Source organism: Poeciliopsis prolifica, unplaced genomic scaffold, assembly GCF_027474105.1.
Source record: "Poeciliopsis prolifica strain line A6 unplaced genomic scaffold, Auburn_PproV2 SCAFFOLD005, whole genome shotgun sequence".
Taxonomy (NCBI): Eukaryota; Metazoa; Chordata; class Actinopteri; order Cyprinodontiformes; family Poeciliidae; genus Poeciliopsis; species Poeciliopsis prolifica.
In genome coordinates this window covers 4,836,208-4,860,080 of record NW_026562380.1, presented here as the reverse complement: position 1 = coordinate 4,860,080, position 23,873 = coordinate 4,836,208, and the positions used below count along the sequence as shown (strand labels likewise).

The following is a 23,873-nucleotide window of genomic DNA, read 5'->3' as shown; positions in this document are numbered from 1 at the left end:
ACTTATAGTCTGGAAATACAGTAGTATTAAATTTTATCCATTCTAACACATGACAGTGATTTAAACCACTGTATCTATGGCTGAGGGTTTAGGATTGTTATTGAAACCAAAGGTATTGCTTTACATGTATGCCAGAAAGTTCCTTTTTGGTCCCATCAGATTGATTCCCTGGTTACTCCTCTTTCTGTCAGTTTGCCTCATGTGCACAACACTCCCTGCAAAGCTAAACTATAAGGTTACAGCAGCTCATAAACTACAAGGAGCATTAATATTACAACCTCAGTCAATACTAATACAGGTTTGCAGCTTTGTCATTCTTTTCTATTCTAGGATAATGTATTGAACAGCAAATGGTGAAATGGATAAATCTTGGTACATTTCTTTATAAACTAACTGTGCTTTAAACTTCACCACAATCTTATCTCTGATGAACCTGCTGTGATTGTCGTTTTGATGCTAATAAAACAAGACTCCCAATCAATCTTAAAGGCCTTCACAGAACATCTACATGTATAGTGGGATAAATTGATACATAGGTAATCTCAATGTCTACTTTGGAAACATATGAAGGGAGTAGAGAGCAAGCAAATTTGTCTTATATTAAGGACAAGTTTGCCTTTTTTATCCACACGTGTAACAAATTTTAAAATACATTGAGGTTTTTGGCTGTAACCTGTATAAATTCAAAAAGGTTTAAGCAATGTGAATACTTTTCCAATGTGTTAAAAAGTGCATTCAGCATTTGAACCTGTGCATTCTGGCTGTGTGCACAAGAACAAAAGTGAAACTTGCTGCTCTCGTTAATTCAAGTGCATTTGTCCCATTTCATGCCAAAGTGTCTGCTTTACTGGGAGTCTTTGATCCCACTGTGACTAAGGCAGCACGACATAAAAGGGTAGAAATTAGCTTCTTTTTCTTTGAATGCTAATTTATTAATTCTAAGAATAATGTTAAAAGTTCATTCAAACACTTAAGTTCTTTAAGGTGAAGAAGAAAACATTTTCATTCAAGAGATTTGGTGTTATTCTTATTAACAAGATCTTCACACATCTGACAACAATAAAGTTTTGCTACCTGAAGCGAAACTGAACTCTAAAGATTAACTAACAATCACTAAATCTTAATGCTTAAATTTACTTGTGATGGGGTTTGTCTCGACTCCTATTACTATTTAAAGCCCTGAAATCCTCATTAAGAAGCCAGACATTCAAGATTTCAAATGAACCCTCACTCGCAATTTTATTCACCCCATTGTCCCACTTAGTAGGGTGCCCATCTTGCGAACTGCAGCTTACTTCTATCAAACTGAGATACTTTTGGATTAGTTGATAGGAGCTTAGGGCTGATCAACTAACAGAATATTGACCATAGTGTGCTTCTTAACAGGAAGTTGCACGATTGTTAGCTAAGAATAAGTAGAAGGCTTTAGGACGCCTACCCAACGAAGATCACGGATACTAATGTAGAAGCTAAATGTTGCCCACACAATCACTTGAAGTAAGAATCAACAACTTTTTCTCTTTTCTGACCAAGAGTCTCAACTGTTGTTGAAGAATAACACAGTATTACATAAGTGGACAGTGCCCCAGACAATTTAAGGATCAGTCTTATTCTACAAGGACAGTCGATCACAGAATATCACTGTTTTCACTGAAGCCCGGTTCAGTACATTTCAACTTTATAAATGCAAGACAGAATCCCCAGCTGCTCCCAGTGAAACTGGATTACTGTTTCTTGTATATGGATTATTGTATAAATAAATTAAGAGATGGGCCTACAGTAACTAATGCTTTGGAATGTGCAAGAAACAAGAAGAGCACTGGGTTGATTATGGATTGAGGCACACACGTTGTTTTGATATTGTTGTGAGGAAGCATGGTGGACTGGACCCAGGCTTCACTGTAGGAGGTCTCGTTCGCTTTTAAATCTCAGACTGTATCAAAATAAAATAACTTTTTGTTAGTTTTCACCTGGTGTTTGTTGTGGCTCTTGCTCAGATATATTTTTCAAAATCAATACATTTTTAGGACATTAAAAACTAGAAACTCTGATGCTGCATCTTCAATCTTCTCAAATATATTTATATATCACAGACATATTTATATATCTGTTATTTTACAGGGGATTCAGAATGACAAATCAACACAAAATGGCGCATAGCTGTGAAGTGAGCAAATTTGTTTGAAATCTTTTACATATAGAAATCTGACTTGAGGGGCTGGCAATTATTTATCTCTCTTTAATCTGATTATTTGCAGTCAATTGTCTTCAGAATTTAACTATGGAGTAAGCAGGGTCCACCAGCATGTAAATGAATCTCTGGATGAATGCCAATGTTTTGTGAAGGCTTTGGAAATTCCTTCGAGAACAAAGTTGAACAAAAGTCAGAAGACCGAGACGCAAGATTTGAACATGTCAATGAACACTCTTCAATCAAATAGGAGGAGTACATAACAAATTGACATATTTTAAAGGGTGAAAATTGTGCAACATGTTTTAGGTTTATATTATGTTATAATGTTATACCCTCAGCAAAAACATACCAGGGGTGTTAATGTGATTCATTCATGCATTTAAAGAAAAATATTGTAGATCTCCCATGGCAGCCATTTGAGGGTGCCGAGGCGCTTGCTCATTCAATGCGCCGCCTGTTTAACCAAAGCACCGCATTAGCGCTTCAGTATCCAACCGAGCTCTTGACCCACAGAGCTCTACCAGACTAGAGGCAGCAACAATTATCTAACAGCTGGTAGGACTGCACATTTGCTGAGCTCTTCACAGAAAAAAACAATGTTTCTAAGAACAACTGTAAACGGCATCATGGAGTGTTGTGATGATGTACTGAAGGGGAAGTGTCAGAAACTGAATTAACTTCTTGTGTTTATAATGTAAAGCACTTTGAAATGCCTTGTAGCTGAAATGTGCTATACAAATAAAATTTGATTGATTGATTGATTGATTTTCTCTTTTAGTCACAGTTGTTCATCTAAACTAGTGGTGCCAAAAGTCAATCTTCAAGGGCCGGCATCCTGCATGTTTTAGTTCTCTCCCTAGTTTAACGCACATGGATCAAATGATTGTTCATTAGATGGCCTAAGAAGAACATTGACATGCTGAAAAGGTTGTTACTACCACCAGGGAGAGAACAAAAACATGCAAGATGCTAGCCCTCGAGGACCGACTTGGGCACCCCTGTTCTAAACCAATATGCCTGGCAAGGGGAACATTAATCAGAGAAAGATCTAAGAACCCCATGGTAACTCTGGATGTGCTGCAGAGATCTATAATTCAGGTGAGAGACAATACAAATGCTGTTGAAAGAAAGTCTGATGAATACCTCTTTGGCACAAGACATGTAGGGAGGGGACAGATAAATTGTGTGAAAAGCTGTCCTGGTCAGATGAGACCAAAAAGAAACTAATAAACTAAAATGTTCCTGTATGCAAATGTTAAGTGTGGTGAAGCAAAATTGGACAGCCTGGCTAGTCCAGTGAAACTTAACTTATGCATGGAATGTCGTAAGCTTTGAAATGGAGGCTGGGCAGCAGCACTGCTAGCAGAACAAGGTTTACAGCTCATCTGACCATCAGAATCCAGCTGAAGGTGCTAGAGAGATTACAGCTATGCAAAGCCAAGGATTTGTTGTGACATACCTTGATACTATGACAAATTTCTAATTAATGTAATACACTAACGGGCATTATCATCAACCATAAGTAAGTACAACAATTTGTTGTATTATTATATTGCCCAATTGTAAATGGCTACTTGTATAGCACTTTGTCAAATTCAAATTCATTCATGTATCATTAATACATACTTTCACACACCAATCATGATAAGGTAATGGATCATAGCCACAGGCACCTCAACATTACAGATTCAATGCAGAATGGTGGACTGACATTACTAATGACATCTTCAGGATGCGGAATGCATATATATTTATAAAAATGACAATACTTACAATATATTCAAAATCAGAAGACAAACTTGCTTCTAGACAGCATATACAGTATGTCAGACATTTGGTTTCACAGCCTGTTTAATTGCCACCAAGAGGAGTTTGTAAAGGATTTTGTGTCACTAACAATAAGTCATCAGCTGAGTAGGGGTTTGTCACAATCATTTTTAATGAGACTGGCAGTCATCTATGTCTCTCTGTCGGTGAGTGCCTCCACTGATTGGCCTCTGATGAAGCAGCAGGGCAGTAGGTTGGCACTGAAAATGTGATTTCTAGTTCTTTGGTGTGATACTGATCGGTCTAATGTCTAAAACACTACATCGCCACATTCAGATTGAAACAGAGATTGAGGTTTAAGGAGGAATAGAAGGAATATTAACAATAAGATGAAAAAAAACTTTTTTGTCCATAGAAATGGAAATTTTACCTGCATAAAGTAGATGCCTCTCATAAAAACACCACATATTACACATCATAAAAATGTTAGGTGGTCTGCGCCAATGTTATCCTCATTTCCCAGTTTCCTATAATTCAATGCTGATTTTAAGTGTGTGTGTTTAGAAGAAAAGAAGTTTGAAGCGTTGAAAGATTGCAAGAATTATGCCCTCTTAATCACATTCTTTTTGTTGCACATTATTAACCATTTAAACAATTTTTTATCTATCACCGTTTGAAAATTTAACAAGCGGAAAAGTTTTAAAAGTCGGTTCTCAAACAAAGAGAAAAACAAACAACTATTTACAGTTGAAAGACAGATAGGCTTAAACAAAGGCTTATGATTTATTTGAACATCTTCCAAATGCCATGCCAAAGTTTTCTACATGAAAAGCTTTCATTTGACAACACATTACCATTCTGCTTTGTTTTCTGTTCCTTTTGTTTAAGCAAAGAAGATTAAGCCAATTTTCAGAACTACATCTAAAATGAAAAGTGCTAAATCCTTCTGCTGCTATACTTTTTCCAAATTTAAATGCTACATTTTCGTCCTTTTTAAACTCTGAAGAATTTAAACATATTGTTTCTCTTGCTAGATTGAAAATCAAAAATACTGTACTCACCACAGTCCTCAAGTCATACTCCTTCACCAAATCCAGGGAGTTTTTATAGCAGGAGGTAAGATCTGTTATCTCTTTATCGCCAACATGACCTCTAGCCACTGGACCTACAGTGTGGATCACATCTGTTGGAGGAAGAGCAAATATTTAGCCAACACCAATCATAAAAGAAAAGTTGGAAGTATTTTGTGTGACAGTAGAATTTACAACCAAAGCCATTCTTTCAACAAATCATAACTCATACTGGATATGATCTGACTGAGTTTGATCCATTTTGGGAAGAGGAATAGGCAAAAGATTTCATCCTTTAAATGTGCAAAATAGTAGAGACATCCCCAAAAGACTTCAGTTGTAATCAAGTTTGTGTTGTCTGTTATTTAAAATTCCAATAAAATAACACTGTGATTTGTGGTTATAAAAATGGGTATTAAGTGTTTTTGCAAACTCCTACATATCAGCTGAACAGCTGAACTTCAGGTTTAAGAATCTATAAGATCATCAAAATCAATTATAAGATAATAAAGTTTGTCCTTGCAATGAGACAATCACTCATGTAGACAATTTAAGCAACTCTGGTTCAAAATAATTCATTAATTGAGATACCTTGATAGGAAATCAATTGCATATTTTTTCATGCCATCTTCTCAATTATTGATGTCTCCACATACTCTTTTCCCCTCACAAAGTAATATCTTCACCTGTCAGTCACTAGCTATATTTCTGGCTTGGCCGGTTTGAGGAATGCAGCTTCTTAATTGACTCATAGGAGTGATGACAAGAAAATAAGACAGTTGAAACACTGACTTAACAGAAAAGTAACCTTCTGCATTCTGCCTTGCAATGTTGGCATCGTAAGTGTCATACAGGTTGGCTCAATATCAATAAAAAAATAATGTATTCTGCAACAAGCGTAACTCACAATAGAACATTACCCCACCAAAATTACAACACAACTCAAACTCCCATTTGGCACCCATATGTTGCAGTATGGTCTCTACAAACTGCTGTTTCTTATGCCCAAAGTTTTTGGGTCTGAAAAGATTAAATCTGCAGAAGGCACTCAAAGTCAACAATTTGATTCTGAACCATAATTTATGTGTCTGTAATTTTGTGTATTATCCATCTTAGTCAGAAGGGGATTTTGTTTCCAAATAAAAAACAGCATCTAACTTAACTATCTGATAAATCTCACCACATGTTGATTTAAATATAGATCAACTCTAGCCTATACATTTGCATTTTAATGCATCAAGCTGTTCTGTTTTTGCTACTGCAATATTTAATGCAACAGAATTTAGATCTGGTTCAGGTGAGGTTATTCATGGCAAGCCCTGCCATCTTACATGTCTCACATGTCCTTATACATTAACTTACCCATTTATTTTTTATGTAAAACACAAACTGTTTTTACTGCCAGTGTAAGCAAATGTAAAGCGTCTCTCACCATTTTGAATAACACCAAAGACTACACATTATATTCAGCTCTTTTTATGTTTTCTAGGGGCCATGAGAACAAAATGCAGGGACTGTTGTGTTGCTTTCAGGGTAAGATTTTGTTTCGGCAACAGGTAAAACAACAAGAAGGGCCTGAGGCATTTCAAGATGAGTCATTACAGGAAGGAAGCCGTCTGTTTGATTTTCTTTTCTTTTTTTTTCCCACAATAGCAGGTGGAAAACTGGCACAACATTGTTATAATGGGACAAGTGGTAAGTTGTTTTTCCTGCATATTTCATGTACTTTTACACCACAAAAAAGGCAATATGCCAATTAGAGAGTGGACAAGTGCCAATAAAACAGAGTACCAGTGAATTCATAAAAATTTAAACACCTCACCAGGTTGGAAAACTCCTTTTGGTTGTTTTTTTAAAGCAATTTCATTTTAAATAAATATTTATACAGCCTTGTATCAAGGGAGGGATTCCAAAGAAGGGACAGCCAGTCAACTAGTACTGTGAAAGGTTCTTCAGGATCTATGTAAAAATCCAGAACAAATTACATTCCAACCTGTAGTAAAAAATTGATAAAACAAAAATATTTGTCATTCACAGAAATAAAAACAAGCAAACAAACAAAAACAAGACTATTTCATATCTTTAATGGTCAATGCTCTATTGAAAAAATATTAAATACAATATTGATGAGCACCTAAATTTGATGACAATTTCCTTGGTAGATCTCCTAAATCAAAACCATATTTTGTCAAAAAAGTCAAAGGATATTGGATGTATTTGTTATTAAACACATCCAATGTCTGATTCACATGATAGCGTCATGTCACAATGTTGGTATTGTGTAGTTCTGGTTATCACTGGTTATGAAACATGCATATTAGGTTAATTTATGATTTTAAACTGGCTGTAGGAGTGGGTGTGTGACTGCATCTCTTGTGTGTCCATGTTATAAACTGGTGGTCTGTTCAGGGTTACCCCTGCCTTTAGCTCAGGGACAGCTGGGATAGGCCCCAACCTCCCTCATGTCCCTGAACATCCAGCTTACCTGGAAAATAAATGAATATAATTACCCAACTTCCTCATATTTATTTCCACCACAAATGAGCCCCTCCCAGCATTTAAAAAATAGCTGATGGCTGATATTTCTATATTTCTGATGGTCATGTAAAATACAATTCAGTCTATTTAGTATTAGGAATATTAGGAATTAGAAAGGTGAAGATCTAATTTGTTCAGTTTGTCTGTGCAGTACACCTGTAAACTTACACATTTTCTTTATTATGATGTCAAAACAAAACCCCAAGAACTGCTCAAGCAAATTCTAGCATGACAAAATATGACATAAGGTTAAACTAATTCAGCATCCAGCTTCTAAATGTCAAATGCTCCAGTTCATGTTAAGTGTTTGCTGGCATTTAGCAGCTGAACTGTAAAGAGGATTATGAATATCAAATGTGGAATACTACTACATTCTTAACCGTAAAAGGCTAGGACAAGAAGGAGGATATATATATAATTCAAAATGATAGAGACATCCCCAGTGGAAAGTGATTTTCTACTTGGACAGGACAGACTGGACACTGAATGACCCCTTAATATACCAACTGCCGAACACATGAGAACATCTTAGGCAAGCCTACTAAAATATTCCTCCGCTCCTCCCAGAGCGGAGGAATAACTACCAAGGGGACATGCTCACTTCAAAGACGCCACTTCCTTCGCAGCTAAAAAATCTTTTGAAATATCTAGACTTCATTTAGAAGTGAAGCAGTGTGCTATTTCAGGGACTGAATGAACACTTCAGAGTCTTATCAATCTTTCATTTTTACTTGCCGTTTCTGCCTTTGAGTCTGTGTTACCATTTCTCATCATAACAATCCTAAAGAGCTGCAAAAGCTGCACTTTTCTCTCACCACCAATATTATCCTACAATGCTATTTTTGACACAACTGATAACATACTGGACATTATTTTATATTTGAAAGTCTTAAAAAGATTTGCAAAGAATATACTTTAACTGCCTCTGAACACAAATCTAAATGAATTGTGATCTAAATTAGCACTTTGCTTTTTTGTTAGAATCTTGGAAAAGGGTTTTCTAGTTTATACTATATTGTTTTTGATCAAACTGAGCAAAACATCCATGACAAAGTAATACTGCAAAATAATGGGAATGTTTCAAGAAAGTTGAATCTGTGGAAAACAAGAAGCATTTTTGATGTGAAACAATGTGACTTTTTTAAATCTAAAAGATACTTCATGTTCCTCTGTAACCTTTTGTCGTCTTTATGACTGAAATAAATTACAATAGCATATTGCTTCAGAGCAAAGTGGACCAAAAAGATCAATAAATAGGGCAACACACGTTGCAGTTTGCCATTCGTATTGATGTCTATTAAGTTCCTTTCTCTAAAAACATCAAACCAAAACAAACGTTTGCCATTATTTGATTGAATAATGGAAAAAAGAAAATCTTAAAAACTGAAAATGAAAGAAAACAAATGCATGTATTCACAGACATAAGACTCTGTGGTAATGACTCCCCACATTGAAAGCTATGTTACCAGCTTATCGACCTCATCATGGAGATTAATGTTTCAGTGACACTTCGAAGAGTTTGGATGTTACATCTGAACACTGCTGTGTAGTGTGAATGCAGTACCATGATTCGAAACAACTGTCAACGGTTGCAAATCCTTCACAGTAAAAGTGAACTTTCTGGGGGAAAAAAGTACAATACCTAATAAGGGTAGCCACATTTGAAAAAATAACGTGTATTTTCATATGACTGTTTATCAAGGCCCTCTCAGCATGAGCACAGCTGTCCCCTGTGTCGGTCGCAGAGGATTACCAAATGAAGTGTATACACCCACTCGGACATGGACCCAGTGTTGTCATGGTGATGGGAGTGCACAGTGATCCCCTGACGGCCACTAAAGCATCTGTATAAAACAAGTTTTTTTGTGTGTTTTTTTTAGAGATCTGGAATTATCTGCTGCATACTGAGCAGGTACAGTTGTTAGTGCATTAATATTCCCTTTTTAAAAATGGATTAAGGGTTTCTTAGTGATTATTCATACTCGTTGCTTTCAAAGTGCTTTTCCATTGTGAGTGTTACTGATGTGCTTTCACACTAAAATGGGCTGAAGTGTAAAGAGCAAAGGGGGGTGCAGGTACAAAAGGATGATGACAGACCATCACACTCTCATGCAATATGACAGGAATGCTTTTTTCTCAGTGACCAATGATTACTTTATATACTGAAAAAGAACAAAAATTGTTTTCACTGACCTGTTTCAGATCTTGCTGTTTGTTGCATGACTCCTATTTTAACATGAAAGATTACACAGACAATATAAAGGTGCCATTCTTTCTGCTATGAGAGTGGATGACTCTTCTCCACAATAGAAACATAAAAAAATTTCATGGCAATGAAATGAACTAAAATTAAATTTTCCAATCAGAGATTTAAAACCAGACAGTAATATAGGCTATATATATATATATATATATATATATATATATATATATATATATATATATATATATAGATATAGATATAGATTTCTATGTATATCTATAGAAATAGATATACAGATATCTATATACATCCATGTATATATACATAGAGTGTATGAACACATTCAAAGGGAAGTGAGGTAGAGTACAATACAGACTGCACAGCATTCAAATGTCAAGAAGCTCTTTGAGTGAAAGAAAAGACCACTTAATGTGAAAGCCATCTCTCAGCCTGCAGGCTTTTATTTTTACAGCTTTTACTAAACTGAAAAAAGTGAGAAGAGTAAGTGTGTATGTGCGCATGGATGCGTGTGTGTATACGCGTACACGTTGACCACATGCTGAAGGACACCAGGGTTGCACTGATTGTTTTGCTGTACACATGCTGTAAGAACGGCCTGTGTAGCGTCTGCAGGGACGATGGAAAGCAGAGCGAAGACAAAGGCAGAAAGTCACCAAGCAGCACTGCCGGCTGTTTCAACTGCTTTGGGCTTACCGTAACATTTCCCAGAGCACGAATGCGCTGCCAGGTGACACCGCTCCTAACAGCTTGCTGCATGATCGTTTTCCTCCTTTTCAAAGGATTTACTGAATGTTTGCAATGACACAAAATCTTTTTTTTTTTAGAAGAAAAGCAACAAAACAAAAAAAGAAGTACTTAAATGAAAAATATTTGAAAATGTTTGAATTCTCATCTACATTAAATTAAATTTCTTGAATAGTATCAATATTTTTACCAGTTTTTTCTCTTTTTTTTTAGAAATTTGTGCTAATCATGTTAGGACAGACTGCTCACCATCCTGACCATGTTTTGAACAACAACTCAGTTGGATTGATTTACAGGGGACTGATGAAAATATAAGCTAGTCAGAGCTAGGGTAAGACAAATATGTTACAGGAGAGTTTGTAGCAAACATAACAGGCTCATATCCAATATACACTGAAAAATAAGCTGCTATGGAAGTAAGAGGATGAGATGCAGGATTCACCATCAGTGGTTACAAATCAACAGCAATGTATTCTGGCTGATGTTCTCTGTGACACACCGTGGGTTGAGAGATGTGAAGCACTTTCCTATTATCAGTTGGAATACCTATTTTAGTTCTAAAATGAAGATGATATTGGAAAGATTTTTGAAGCTTTAGGGCATGTTGACATGACATTGTCATGTAGTTCCTGCAGATTTGTCCACTTGACATCCGTGATATACATCTCTCATTCCAACATGTCTCAAAGGTGCTCAGTGGGACAAAAATATGGTGAATTCATTTGATTACATTATACTTGTCATGTTTAAGAAACCAGTTGATGTAGTTTCTTAATGACATGTTGCATTGTCCTGCTGGAAATTACAGAAGATGAATAAAGGCACAAATATGGTCAACAAAAATATTTGGGCAATGTGTGGCATTCAAATAGTGGTACTAGTGGCCTTGCATTTGGTCGAGAAAATATCCTTCAGATCATACCCCATCATCACTAGCTTGACACATTGATACAGAGTAAGACAGAGCCATGCTATAATGCTGTTTACACACCAAGTTTTGACACTAAACAAATTTCATAGTCCCTTTTCTGATTGTTTTTTAGAGCAAAAATAATCCAGTCATGAAGCTCAAATAATCTTAAACTGATTTCTTGAACATGACAATAGTGTTCTCCAACGGCATTGAGAGTCACCAGACTTCAATCCAATGGAGTAGTTTCATGATGGGGTGTAACAGGAGATTCACATTGTGGATGTGCAGCTGACGAATGTGCAGGAACTGAAATGCTTTTATGTAAATATAGAACAAAATCTCTAAGGAATAGGTTTTGAAGGTTTCTTGGCACTAGTGACCTTTATTTGCAGTATATTGGACAGGAAATGGACTGAGAGACAAGGAGAGAAGATCTGAAGAGAAGGCAGTCGTCTGAACCACAAATGACTGCATTGATGACTAATAGCATCCGTATATTGAGCGGCCGCTCTACCTCTAAATCATGTACCGACCCAATCTTTGAGGAAAGTTTGACTTACTGCAATTCCAAAAGTAGAACTTCAATCTGATACATGTATTGTGTAGCTACTAAAATATGCTTGTGAGTGTATATCAAAATAATCCTAAAAACTTTTTTTCAAACCACAATTTGAGATGTGATTTACTACCACTGGTGCACTCAGAAAGTGGTGGTTGTGACCCTGCAAGGTCTCAAAGAAATGCTGTGGCAGGCATCTTATTTTTCAGCAGGGAAACTGTAGCAATGGAGGTCAAATACCACAATAGCTTTGCCATTAAATCAGAAAAAGAAAATCTCTGAAACTGTTTGTAGTGCATCTGCTGGAATTACATGGCTACCCACAGTATGAAGTCAAAGCTCAGAACTGAGATGCAGTGTGCTACTGTTTCTTAAAAACATCCATCCCCTTTCATGTTATAGGCAAAATACAAAAAAAGACTATACCATCTATAAAAGATGGCAATCAATTGGTAAAGTATAAAAGTATGCTTACCAGATTTGCATCAACAGAAAGAAAACAAGACAATAGGAAAGAGAAGTATAGTAATCTTTGTGCCCTTGTAGCAGAATGCCTTTGCTTTTAAATCTCCAGTTCTATGATGTAAAATCAGAGCAGCCTTTCATCTTTGCTAGTGAAACATTAGACTGTGGTGATACTACCTGACTTCGGCTGCATCAAATGTTTTTTTTTCTGATTAAGGGACTAAACAGCCGCAGCCATACATCATAATTCTACGAGGTTATGTGCAAGCTCCTTGAGCTGGTGAGCTGGGCTTCATGAATCTTTAAATGTCAGAAAGATTTACAAGTACGCAAAAATATATACACAGTTGTGGTGGCGCAGCTGCAGGGAAGACCAAAAGTGATGTGGCCTTCACAGATGTTATAGCCCATCATTTCAATTAGGACATGTGTGCCCAATGTGGATCTGATGAAGAGAAAGACACAGCATGGAAACACATTAAGCATGCTTTCATTGCAGCAACATGTGCCACACACACTCCAAATTATCCTAATGATAGTAATTACAAAGGCACATTCAAATCTGTGTTTGGTTAAGTAAGGGTTACGGAATGTGTACAAATATTCTTCTGTGGAACTGCCTCTTTTTACAATCACCAGTTGGTAATTTTTCATTACAAGACCAAAGAGTTTAATTAACTAGTAATCTAAATACTTTCCCACATATCTTGATAAATAATCAGTATTTGTTCTCTACATGAATCTAAACTAGCATAAATTAGTGTGATGTACAACTATGGATAAATCTCAATGAATTAAAATGTCAATAAAAGGTTAATTACTTTCTGTAAGTACATTTTAAAAGCTAATGTCACTATATACATTCATTATACACAAAAAATATATTTAAATTTCATTTCAGGACATTTTGTAGTTATGACTTAAAGCTTGTTTTGATAATTACAATAACGCTGATGACAGATTAAATGAAAATATTTTTTTAAGTATAAAAATGACTTAGGCAAGCATGGAAAATTCTGCTAACTTGATAGTCGATCATAAGCCTGTCATTGGGAGGACAAGGAACAAAATGTCATTGCTAAAAAACCTGGATAACAACCAATGGTTTATATATACGCTCATGGAAAGTTGAGTGGAAGGAAAAAGAATGGTGGTAAAAGGTGCACAAGCAACAGGCATAGTCTCAGCCTAGAGAGGATTGTGAAACAAAGCACATAAAATTGTGTGGGTTAATGTAAGTCTTGATTATAAAAATTCAGTTTCAAAGCATGAATAATGATATAATACACTGTAAAAACCTAAATTGAAGGTAACTTTCTGAAATTTTTTAAAGATGTAATTGAAGTATTAATTATTTTATTAGTTAGCACAAAGTATTCTGACATTGTGCTGATGATCTTTGTAATAATCACTACGAAAATTAATTTTAAACAGTAAAGCTATATTTCTTAAAAAAAGTAAAACAAGAAAATGGAGAACAGATGTGGAAATAATTAAAAGTTGGAAACATGTGCCATGAAATGGGATTCTATTTTGTTTTTACAGCAGTTTAACGCATTGACAGGTTTACTCCAACAGTAAACACAAGATTCAAATAGGCTGAAAGTTATAAAAACACTCAATCAATTTTCATTATCCAATATTTATGCTCCTTTCAACTTTTGCAGGATTCCTGCATTAGTTTGCAGTTTTTATAACATGGGTAATTTTTTTATAAACAGCCTGAAGCGAATAACTGTTTTTGTTAATCAGAGCTTCTGACCTAAAGCTTTTTTCAAATGGATGACAAACTCGACAATCTTGGGAAATGTAGACTCAAAGTATGGCCCTAAAGCACTGAGGAGGACTTTTTCTTTCTTTAGTTCACTCTTATTTTTGAAGTTCAAAGTGGTATGATGCCACAAGGCCTTTGAAAATCCTGTTACCACATATTAAAAAAAGGCAAGTGGTTACTAACGTCTTGACATTCACAAGGCTTCAATAAGAAAAACTGCAGGCGGCTGCAACTGCTCATGCTTAAAGAGCTCTGCTCTCCCTGGGGCTGGACGGAGGCTTGTCGCTACGAGAATGGGACACAGTTATTTAAATAAAAAAGGTTCTGAAAGGTTCTTGTGTTTTATTAGTGTGAAAAAAATATATATTTCATATGAGTCCACACAGAAAAGGAAGGAGGAAGACAAATAGCATTTGCTACTATCATAAATAACATTTTGCCCACTGGTTTCCAGTATTCTATAAGGAAACAAACAATTAGACCTCAAGGTTAGGGAAGAAATGTTTCGTCATTAAAGCCAACTTTTTTCCTGTTCTCAGTTTCAAACAATTGAAAGCTTCATCAAACCAAAAACCTGTTTATAAACTATTTTCACATCCAGGTTGTAACTCATTTCTCACATATTCGTAGTTTCTCCAGTTTATTTACAAGACTAATTTAAACAAACTATCTCCCTCAACACCAAAACAGTTTGCTGAATAACGTGGACTTTTTCTTCCACATTACCAGAGAACACCATTTAATGCTTAGGAACTATCTCCTTTTGACCACACACACAGACAAAGACGCTACTGTTAGCTTCCTTTTTTAATTTCACAGCATGCAGTCTGCTATTTTCCAGGAAACATCAAAAGCTTTTGAATCAATAAAACTCTAAAGCTCAAACTGCAGTCCTAAAGGGATGGAGTCCTGCAACTTTTAGATCTATCCCTTGTCCTACATACTTTAATTAAATGATGAAACTGCCTCACTAGCATGCAGTCAAGTTTTACAGAGCTTTGCTGATGGGCTAACATTGGAGCCATGTGTGCTGAAGCAGAGATACTATGTGTACTATGTTTCTATGTGTGCCTCACCTGCGAGAGATTTGTGTTTACTTCTGATATGATCCAATTCTCAAGAACACAGCATTTTAATTAGGGGCATCAGATAAAAGGGGCTTCCTGCTGCTTCCTCAAATCATGGATTCCCATTGCATGATGTTCCAACGACCATGTTTGCTCATGGGCCTGGTGTGTGTTCAGTGACATGTTTTTTGCATGTGGAGCAAAATATGAATATATACTGATAGTAAATTACATACCTAATTAGGTTCATTCTGAAGGCAGCTGGTTGCATTGGCATATATTTAAGAGTATCGGAGTGAAGAGGGCCCAATATGCATCCAGGCCAAATTTTTTTTAGGGTTTAGTAAGTTGGTCAATACAATTAAAGGCCATGAATTATTTACACTTTACAATTATTAGCTACCTTTTGTTTGTCTTGCACACAAATTCCCCAACATATAATTTCAGTTGAAGTTTAAAAAAAAGTTAGAGACATGAATCTGTTTGCTAGGCACAAAACAATTTCTGCCATAGCTCCATCTGAAGAAACAGTGGCAATTTTCAAGCTCCTCCTCTCTCTCAACCCTCCTTATCTTTCCTTCCTAACACCCACAGAGACAGTTTCAGGGCCCCATGTGGAAGAAGCAGAACCGAGACCAAACTCCTCTGGGGAGTAGCTACCTAGCAGTGGTACACCTGCCACATGATATTTCAAAGGGTACAGAACACATACACACTGTAGTGAATGTTTTCTAGTGCAACACCACTGAAACCTACAAGAAACATGATCTTATGGGAATACATTACTCATATAAAACATGGCCATATAGTACGGTTCAGATCAAACATGGTGGAAGACTTTTGAGGTTACCACACAGTGAGTAAGCACACATGCACCATGAGATTGAAAAGATTGTGTGGCAGAATTTTATCAAAAACACTGAATCTCTTGCAATAATATCTGGGAAAAACAAATGTCTTAACCAGTCGAAAGTACTAACTCAAAATTCTTTATATTAGGTATTTTATCTAATAAATGGCTCACTTCACTGGATATTTAAAGTTGTTGGATACTTGCAGGGAAAAGGAATTTTCTCTTCAAAACTTAGAAAATGAGGCAAAATATATCACACTGACTTCAGAGTAAAATTAGATTAGAATATTTTCTACATTTTCTTTTAAATAAGTAAATCAACATTCTTTTTCATACTGAGAAAAACCTTGACATCTTTCATCAAAGTTTCATTTCTGTGTCACAGTACCAAAGCTGCTCTCAAAAAATGTTATATTAGATCTTGCAATCAATCAAGCAATCATATTTTATTTGTACAACGCATTTCAGCAGCAAGGCATTTCAAAGTGCTTTACATCTTAACAAACATAAAGTTATCAAGTGGGGGGATTTTGCCTTTGCATCCACAAAAGGCTTGCTGGTTACACTCTTACTGTGTTATATGGAACAAAATACCTATTGGTATTTTAATTTCCACTCACGCTCACAATCATGCAGTTTACAACGGTGTTAACAGCATTTCAACTTGCTTCTGGCACGAGGCTCTGTACACTTCTTTCACGGAATTTCGAGCAGGGACTCCGTCGTCCCTCATGGATTTTTGTGCAATTCTATGGTACCTGTTAGAGTCTGGAATTTTCAGGGTTTCTGTTACGTGCAATGACCCACAGTTTAAAACAGTGTTAACAGCCTTTCAACAGTATTGGCATAAGTATTGGCATTATTACGTCTAATTACAGTGTTATTAAATATCTGGGTATTTGTTTTTTGGATAAGTTGAAGGTTGGTGACTTTTATTTTGGCCAGACAGTGTGATAAACACTGTATCCAGCTCACCTTTTAGAGAACTTTGAACTCAATGATGCTGTTTTATGATTGGCTAAATTTCTTTCATGATTTAAACTCAGTAAGTTAAACTGAAAGATCATGTCCTAAATATATAAGGACTATTTTATTTTTGGATTCCAATTTTTTTGCTACTAAGCATGAATCTCCATGTTAGTTTGCGGCTAAAGGGAGGAGCACATAGGCTGATTGCTAAACTTAATGCACTAATCCACTTCCAACATTTCTTTCAGAACAATTTACAAGTAAGCAGCAGAACAGATCAGCAGCCAAAGGAACAGCATTTCATCAGACGATATGCTGAAACATAATGAATATTTTACTAAAGAAAAGCACCGACTTTGTAATGCTTTTAAAATTACCATAATTATATATTCTTAATCAGCTGCTTTCAAGCCAAACATTTTAGATTCGCCTTACTGCTTTTTGTCTATTTTGAGATTTTTGAGTATAAAAAGATACAGTTTAAGAAAACCCAATGGACAGGTTACAAGCACCTCAAAATAACATGAACACAATACATGTAAATAATCTCACACTATTATATATTTTTCAATTCTTTTGCAAACAAAATATAATAAATGAAGAAGAAAAAAGCTGTGAAGTCATTTCAGAATGTTTAGACAGTGGACTAGAAACAAACAATTTTAACATGGGTGCACTGGACTAGCTAGTTCTTATGACTCAACAGGTACAACACTGACAAAAAAAACCGGCAAACAGTCAGTTCTTACCTTGCTTTTCAATTTGAAAAATAACAAAAGTTATTTAAAAAATCTAATTATGCTTAGGGGATGTAAACTTTGTGAGAAAGGAGCTTTGCTCATTCATCTTTGTATTGTAATATATAAATATTGGAGATGATTAGTGACGGCCTTCCCACGGGCTTGGTGTGCAGCTTACCTTTGCATGTAAATAGCCCACTTTTGGAACCCGACCAATTGCCGTTTGTTTTTCAAAATCTTTTTCCTATATTGTTTTATAACGCTGTCTTTTTTTCACATTTTCTTTTGACCTGCTCATAGAACACATAGATGCCAAATTTAGAGAAGGTTTATGTCTAGAAAATGCAAGGTCATGCATAGCATCGGTTGACTTCCCACCTGCTTTACTGCAGCCTGGTTGCCGTGTGTATTTATCAAAGATGCAGCCATTTCTGCACTGAAGGCTCGGCCATGCTGTGCATATGCTCACTTTGTTACCCCCTGACATAAATGCCTCACCAGGGAAAAGCTTTTATTAAAGCACATACTGTATAAATTCTTTCCTTTTAGTAACAGGAGGGAAAGCTGAAATGCATCTATTTATGGAGTCTTTCTAAGCAATGCACTAAACTTAGAGTTTGACCTTCTAACTGCATGAAAGATGCATTAACAATAATTATAAGACAACTTGTAAAAAGAGTATTTAATTGCTATTTTCATAACTGGATGCAGAATAAAATGTAAAATCAATAACTCATATCATAAAAAACAAAAATGACTGAGTGGGAAGTTTTGATGCAAAAAAAGAAGCAAGTAGCTGGGTTCTTTGTTTTCAGCTTTTTCACAAACGCACTGAATTCCTGAACTTTTCAAGACATTCTCTGGAGGATAAAGAAAGCAAACAAAAGATAACAGACTGTGGCTCCAACTACTAACATGTCTGGATTAATGCTCCTAATGCAGGGTGCACTTTAGGGTGAGCTTTGATGAGACAGGCAGTCCAGTGATGTTTCCATGTGATTAACAAACACAGGGGGGCCTAGTAGCGCACACACACATATATACACTTCAAGGACTGTGAGATTAAGGATGGACAGTGATGGACCTGAGAATGTTACTCTTCCCAACCTCAGCTCCTATAATTTATAGCAGCCCTGCACAACAGCCTCTTGTTCTTTGGAGCATTTTGGCAATGAGAGACACATGGTGCATGAACATTTGTCTTACTTTGAAACGACACCTGGGATTAATAAGATAATTTGGACTACTATACAAGATTGGCACGAGCATTGTCTGTATGTGTGGTCTTTGTAGAGCTGTAGGCCGAATTATTACAGGGTATTAACAAAACTAAATAGTACATATTCAATGGTAGGAATTCCTTCAGTGGAAATTGCTGAATGTTAACACTATTATACTTTGAAATATTTAAAAAATGTATTATTACAAGCTGAATGTATCAAATTAAAAGTGGAACCAGCAGAATTTTTTAGTTGTCCATCAACAAAAAGTTGCCATAGACATTATCATTATTAATTTTATAGTAATATTTTCCCTTCTCCCAGTCACATTTTAACTCTCTTATCAACACAGAAAACTTGTCTTTTCAATGCTTGAGCCAATTTGTCAAAATACTTTCCTTGATTACAAAAAACCTGTGTTTTGTTCCAGATTTTTTATTTATCTTACAAATTTCTGACTCTACAATGTCAGAGAATACCATACATTAATGCATTTAATTATAGATTGTTTTCATTTTTCTTTTGACAAAGTACTTTTCTCATAATTATGCAACATTGACCTAGAAATGTCTAAGTCTATTAATTGAAATTCACTCCTCTGTGGTCATATTATTGTTTTTCTTTTTTTTTATCTACAATGTTTCTAATACTTCATAGTTGCCTTTTGAATACGGTAGATTGGAAAAAAGTCATCTTTTTTTTCATCTGAATATGTTGCAGTTATTAAACTTGGTAATCTTTTCAGTCTTACGTAATAAACATAAACTGGCTCCTAAATCACATGTGTATATTAGATTTGGATGGTAGACATAAGTTGGATAGTGATTTTATTTATTTTTCTTTTTACTTCCACATCTTACAAGGTGAGCTGAGTAATCAGTCATCAGTTTGACTCTGCTATAAAAATCATTTAGCCTAAAGCCTCCGAGCACACGAAGATTTTATTCTGCCAGATCTAGCAGATGCCAATACTAAGTAGTGTCCTTTAAAATATGCCTTCCCTTCTGATTTCCGTTTTAAACAAACACATTTAGAAATGGGAAACAAACATTGGGTACACATAAAATCACTAATTACTTTGGGGTCATATGCTTGTCTTAGCATAAGAGGATATTTATTTTGATTTATGTCACCCATATTCTTTCCTTCCAACAAGTAATTAATAGTGCTCAAAAAGGACATGTCTTAGATATTTTATCTTTTAAGACTAGACTATATACTACAAAGGTAAGATTTGGCTGTCAGACCATGCTTTCGAGGAAAAAAAAAAGTCTTTAATCCAAGCTGAAGCACCCAAACACGGACACAGATTGGCCAGATACTGCATTTTCAAAGTAAATCAGTTCTGGATATAAAATGAAATGCTGAAGAGCAAGTTGAAACCATTTTATATAGCAGTGCAGCTGCTCAGGCAGAACCGAAAATGGTTCTTCACAGCTGACTGAAGAGAAAGGGAATCTAACGACGGATAGAAACTCAAGGTTGCTGTCAGTGTGCCTCTACACTTCAGGATAAATGATAGAAATAGATGAGTTTACACTCCGCAGCCCCTCGGCTGACAAATATATAACTCAGCGAGGTTAGGTAAAGAAGATGCAAAATGTGAGATGTAAGATTACATTTATAACTTCACTCTAAACTAAAGCAGACAGTTAAAATTGTTTTGGGGGATTTCAGATGCATGTCCCAGAGAACTTGTTACTGAAATATCGGACTGTTTTTGATTCACACTTACGTCTTGCAAGACCAACTGCATTTTTCACCTACTGTTTTCAAACAGCATGCCACATTTCTCTTTGCAAGCAGAAAAGATGCATTCTTTATGTCATCAGTGTTAAAAATTGACTCTCGGTGCCACTGACGGGTAACATTGGCTCAGTTTAAAAAGGTATCTAGAATACAATAAAGTTTGCCCTGAAGCACTTCCACTTGTGATGCAATTTATGTAAGACCAATAATTAGGCTTTGGGTGGTATAAGTTCTCTGATAACCTTGAGTAAAAATACCATGGTTTTAAAATCATGAACTAATTTTTTTTTACTTCAACAAGGAGATAAACAATTCGTCCTAGTCCATTGAATTTAAAATCCAACTTTTTTTTTTTTTTTGTTGATGTTTTGATTAATGTCTAAAGCAATCTTTGCCCCTGCCACATTTTTTCCAAATTTGCCACACCAGGCCACTCCCATCTTTGGTCCCCAGCAGACTAATGGCAGAGGTGGGTAGAGTACTACAAAAATTGTAGTCAAGTAAAAATAACACAACTTCAACAAATTTAACATGGCAGAAAACAGCATTTCAACAATAAGGTTTGCTTACAAATTAGATATCTCACTTTAATATGAGTTGTAGGTGTGGTTACTTTTTACTCGTGAGTGGTAGATTATCCAGAAAACTGACTCAAGTGTAGCAATATTTAATAATACTACACAAGAAAAACTAAAAAGGTATGATGTAGTAAAACTACTCCTACAGATATTTGTACCCAAAATGTTACTTAAGTAAATGTAGCTTGTTTCTATCCACATCTCCCAAAAGGCATGGAACAAGGGAACTGGTACTACACAAAGCAGCTGGGGCAGAAGCATTTATTATACATTTTATTGCTAGTGCTTATTTGTGCAACACCACTATTAATGTAGAATTAGAGTAAAAATATGCATGTAATTGTAGATGGATTACAACTATACGTTGAAAATAATGCCACTACAAGTGTTGTCAAATGAATAGTAGCTAAGTAAATCATAATCTAGACACACAATTTTGAATTAGATTCATATTTAAAGTAGATTTGTAACCAAGACTTGACAATCATTAATTATGAGCTGTATATTGTTCCATTAGTGTGCATGCATATTCATGCACACTGTATACTTGTCTAAACATAATTTGCATTTTTGTATATCATCTGATAAAATGCAGGAATGAGGAGTTACGCCTCGATGAGGGTCTAATCTCACAGCCTGTTGACAAAAAAACTGTTCCTTTGAGAAAACTGATCAAAGATTCCTCTTTACTGCCTTTGACATAATGTATAATCAGCGAGCTCTGTGGAGGGTGTCTGTGGGAGTTGGTGTTTGTGCATCTTTTAAAAGACTGGAGGCAGGGGCCTTCTCCCATGTTGAGACTTGGTTGAAATTTTTTGTGTTAATACAGCAAAAAGCCAGTGACAGCATGCTTAATTATTTTTGGCTGCAGCAGGTCCTTCCAAAGCGTAGTGGTGCACAGCGGTGTCTGCCTCACAGGGGGCAGACGCCTGCCGCCATCTGGGGGTGTCTTTACCTTGGTCTTGTTAGCATAAACTTAACTACAGATTTGCAAATTTTCCTCGGAGACATCTTTAAAATAAACACTGATCTCCAGTTCTGTCAAATTCACTCCTCTAATTGCAAATCTCACAAATAAACAGGTTGCATACAATTTTCACCTTGCAGTGAAGAAGAAAATGGAAAAAGGAACCTCAGTGGACATGAAAATGAAATATGAGAGTGTGAAATGGGGGTAAAAGCAACTGCTGTTTTATTTATTTATTTTTTCTTTAACCAACTTCTCAGGTTGGGTGTGACATTGCTGAGCAAGACTACAGGAAGGGCACAATGTCTCCCTGATGACTTGCTCTAACCAACAGGAAAACAAAAAAATATATCTCCCAACACTTTTAACAACTCTAAAAATATTTTTATGAAAACTGGTTTCCTACAGCACCCTCCAAAAGTATTCTATCACACTGCAAACACCAGCCTTTCTGTGTTTAATTGAGAAGTGGAAGAAAAGTAATGCAAGTCTTTAAAATTTTTTAAACATAAAAATCTTAAAGGTGATGTCCTTGTTTTGCAAGTATTTTGGGGAATATCTCTACTAACTTTGTGTGTCAGGAGACTGAAATTTCTGCCAGCCCTGCTTTACAAAATATTTCAAATTCAGTCATCTATAGACATAAATATTCAAGATTTGGCAATGGCCTCTGAGTCAATGACTCAGAGTTGGGTTATGGTCTGAACATTAACTAGAGACCATTCAAAAGACAGATTGATTCATACAGAGACGTCATTGTGCACAGATGGATTCTATATACTCATAATTTGAGAACAACTGGTTGAATTGGATTTTACTTAATTATTTATCTTCTTATATTTTGTATAACTACAAAAAAGTTAAAGAACAAAAACGTTTGCATGATACCATAAATTTAAAGTTGCTAGCAGTTGTGGTCCCAAAAGAAAGTAAGGGGAAATGGAAGGTTGCTTCAAGTTTCTTCTCCATATAGAAAGTAACCTCTTTCCTCTTCTGCTAACCTCCCACTGAGCTAAAAGGAGAAGCAGGTTGTCAGGCACCCACCACTGACCTGGGAAATAAATCCTTTAACAGGTGGCCAGCATGGAGGGGAAGGGCTAAATCAGCAGCACACCTTCCTGCTGCTGCTGGCGAGGCTGGCTGCTTTATGTGCTTTAATTACGCAGCCCTCTGAAACCATCACCCCATCCTCTCCTTCTACGCAACCACCCCTGCCCTTCATTCACCCTTAAGCAAATGTAAACAAGCACAATGAAGTACAAGCAATGTGCTTGACTTACATACTCTAACTCAGGGATGTTTTAGCCAAATAAACTAAACGTGGGGCCTGTAAGGCTCTCACTTTAGTACAAGCAGAAGAATGTTGCTCTGCCATACATTCTTGTACGCCACCATTCATTGATCCATTTCATGTGATGTTAGTGAATTTTGGCCTTTTACTCCATTAGTCTTTGTAGCTAAGCAACTGAGTGTTACAGTGAA

General features: G+C 35.9%; 1 protein-coding gene across 1 annotated transcript in view; it reads right to left on the bottom strand.

Annotated features, from left to right (window-relative positions):
* Positions 1 to 23,873, bottom strand: part of macrod2 (mono-ADP ribosylhydrolase 2) — a 443,628-nt gene that overhangs the window by 151,650 nt on the left and 268,105 nt on the right. The window contains exon 6 of the mRNA XM_055030012.1: positions 5,023 to 5,144. Within this exon, the coding sequence (XP_054885987.1) occupies positions 5,023 to 5,144 (122 nt within the window). The remainder of the gene's footprint in view (positions 1 to 5,022; positions 5,145 to 23,873) is intronic.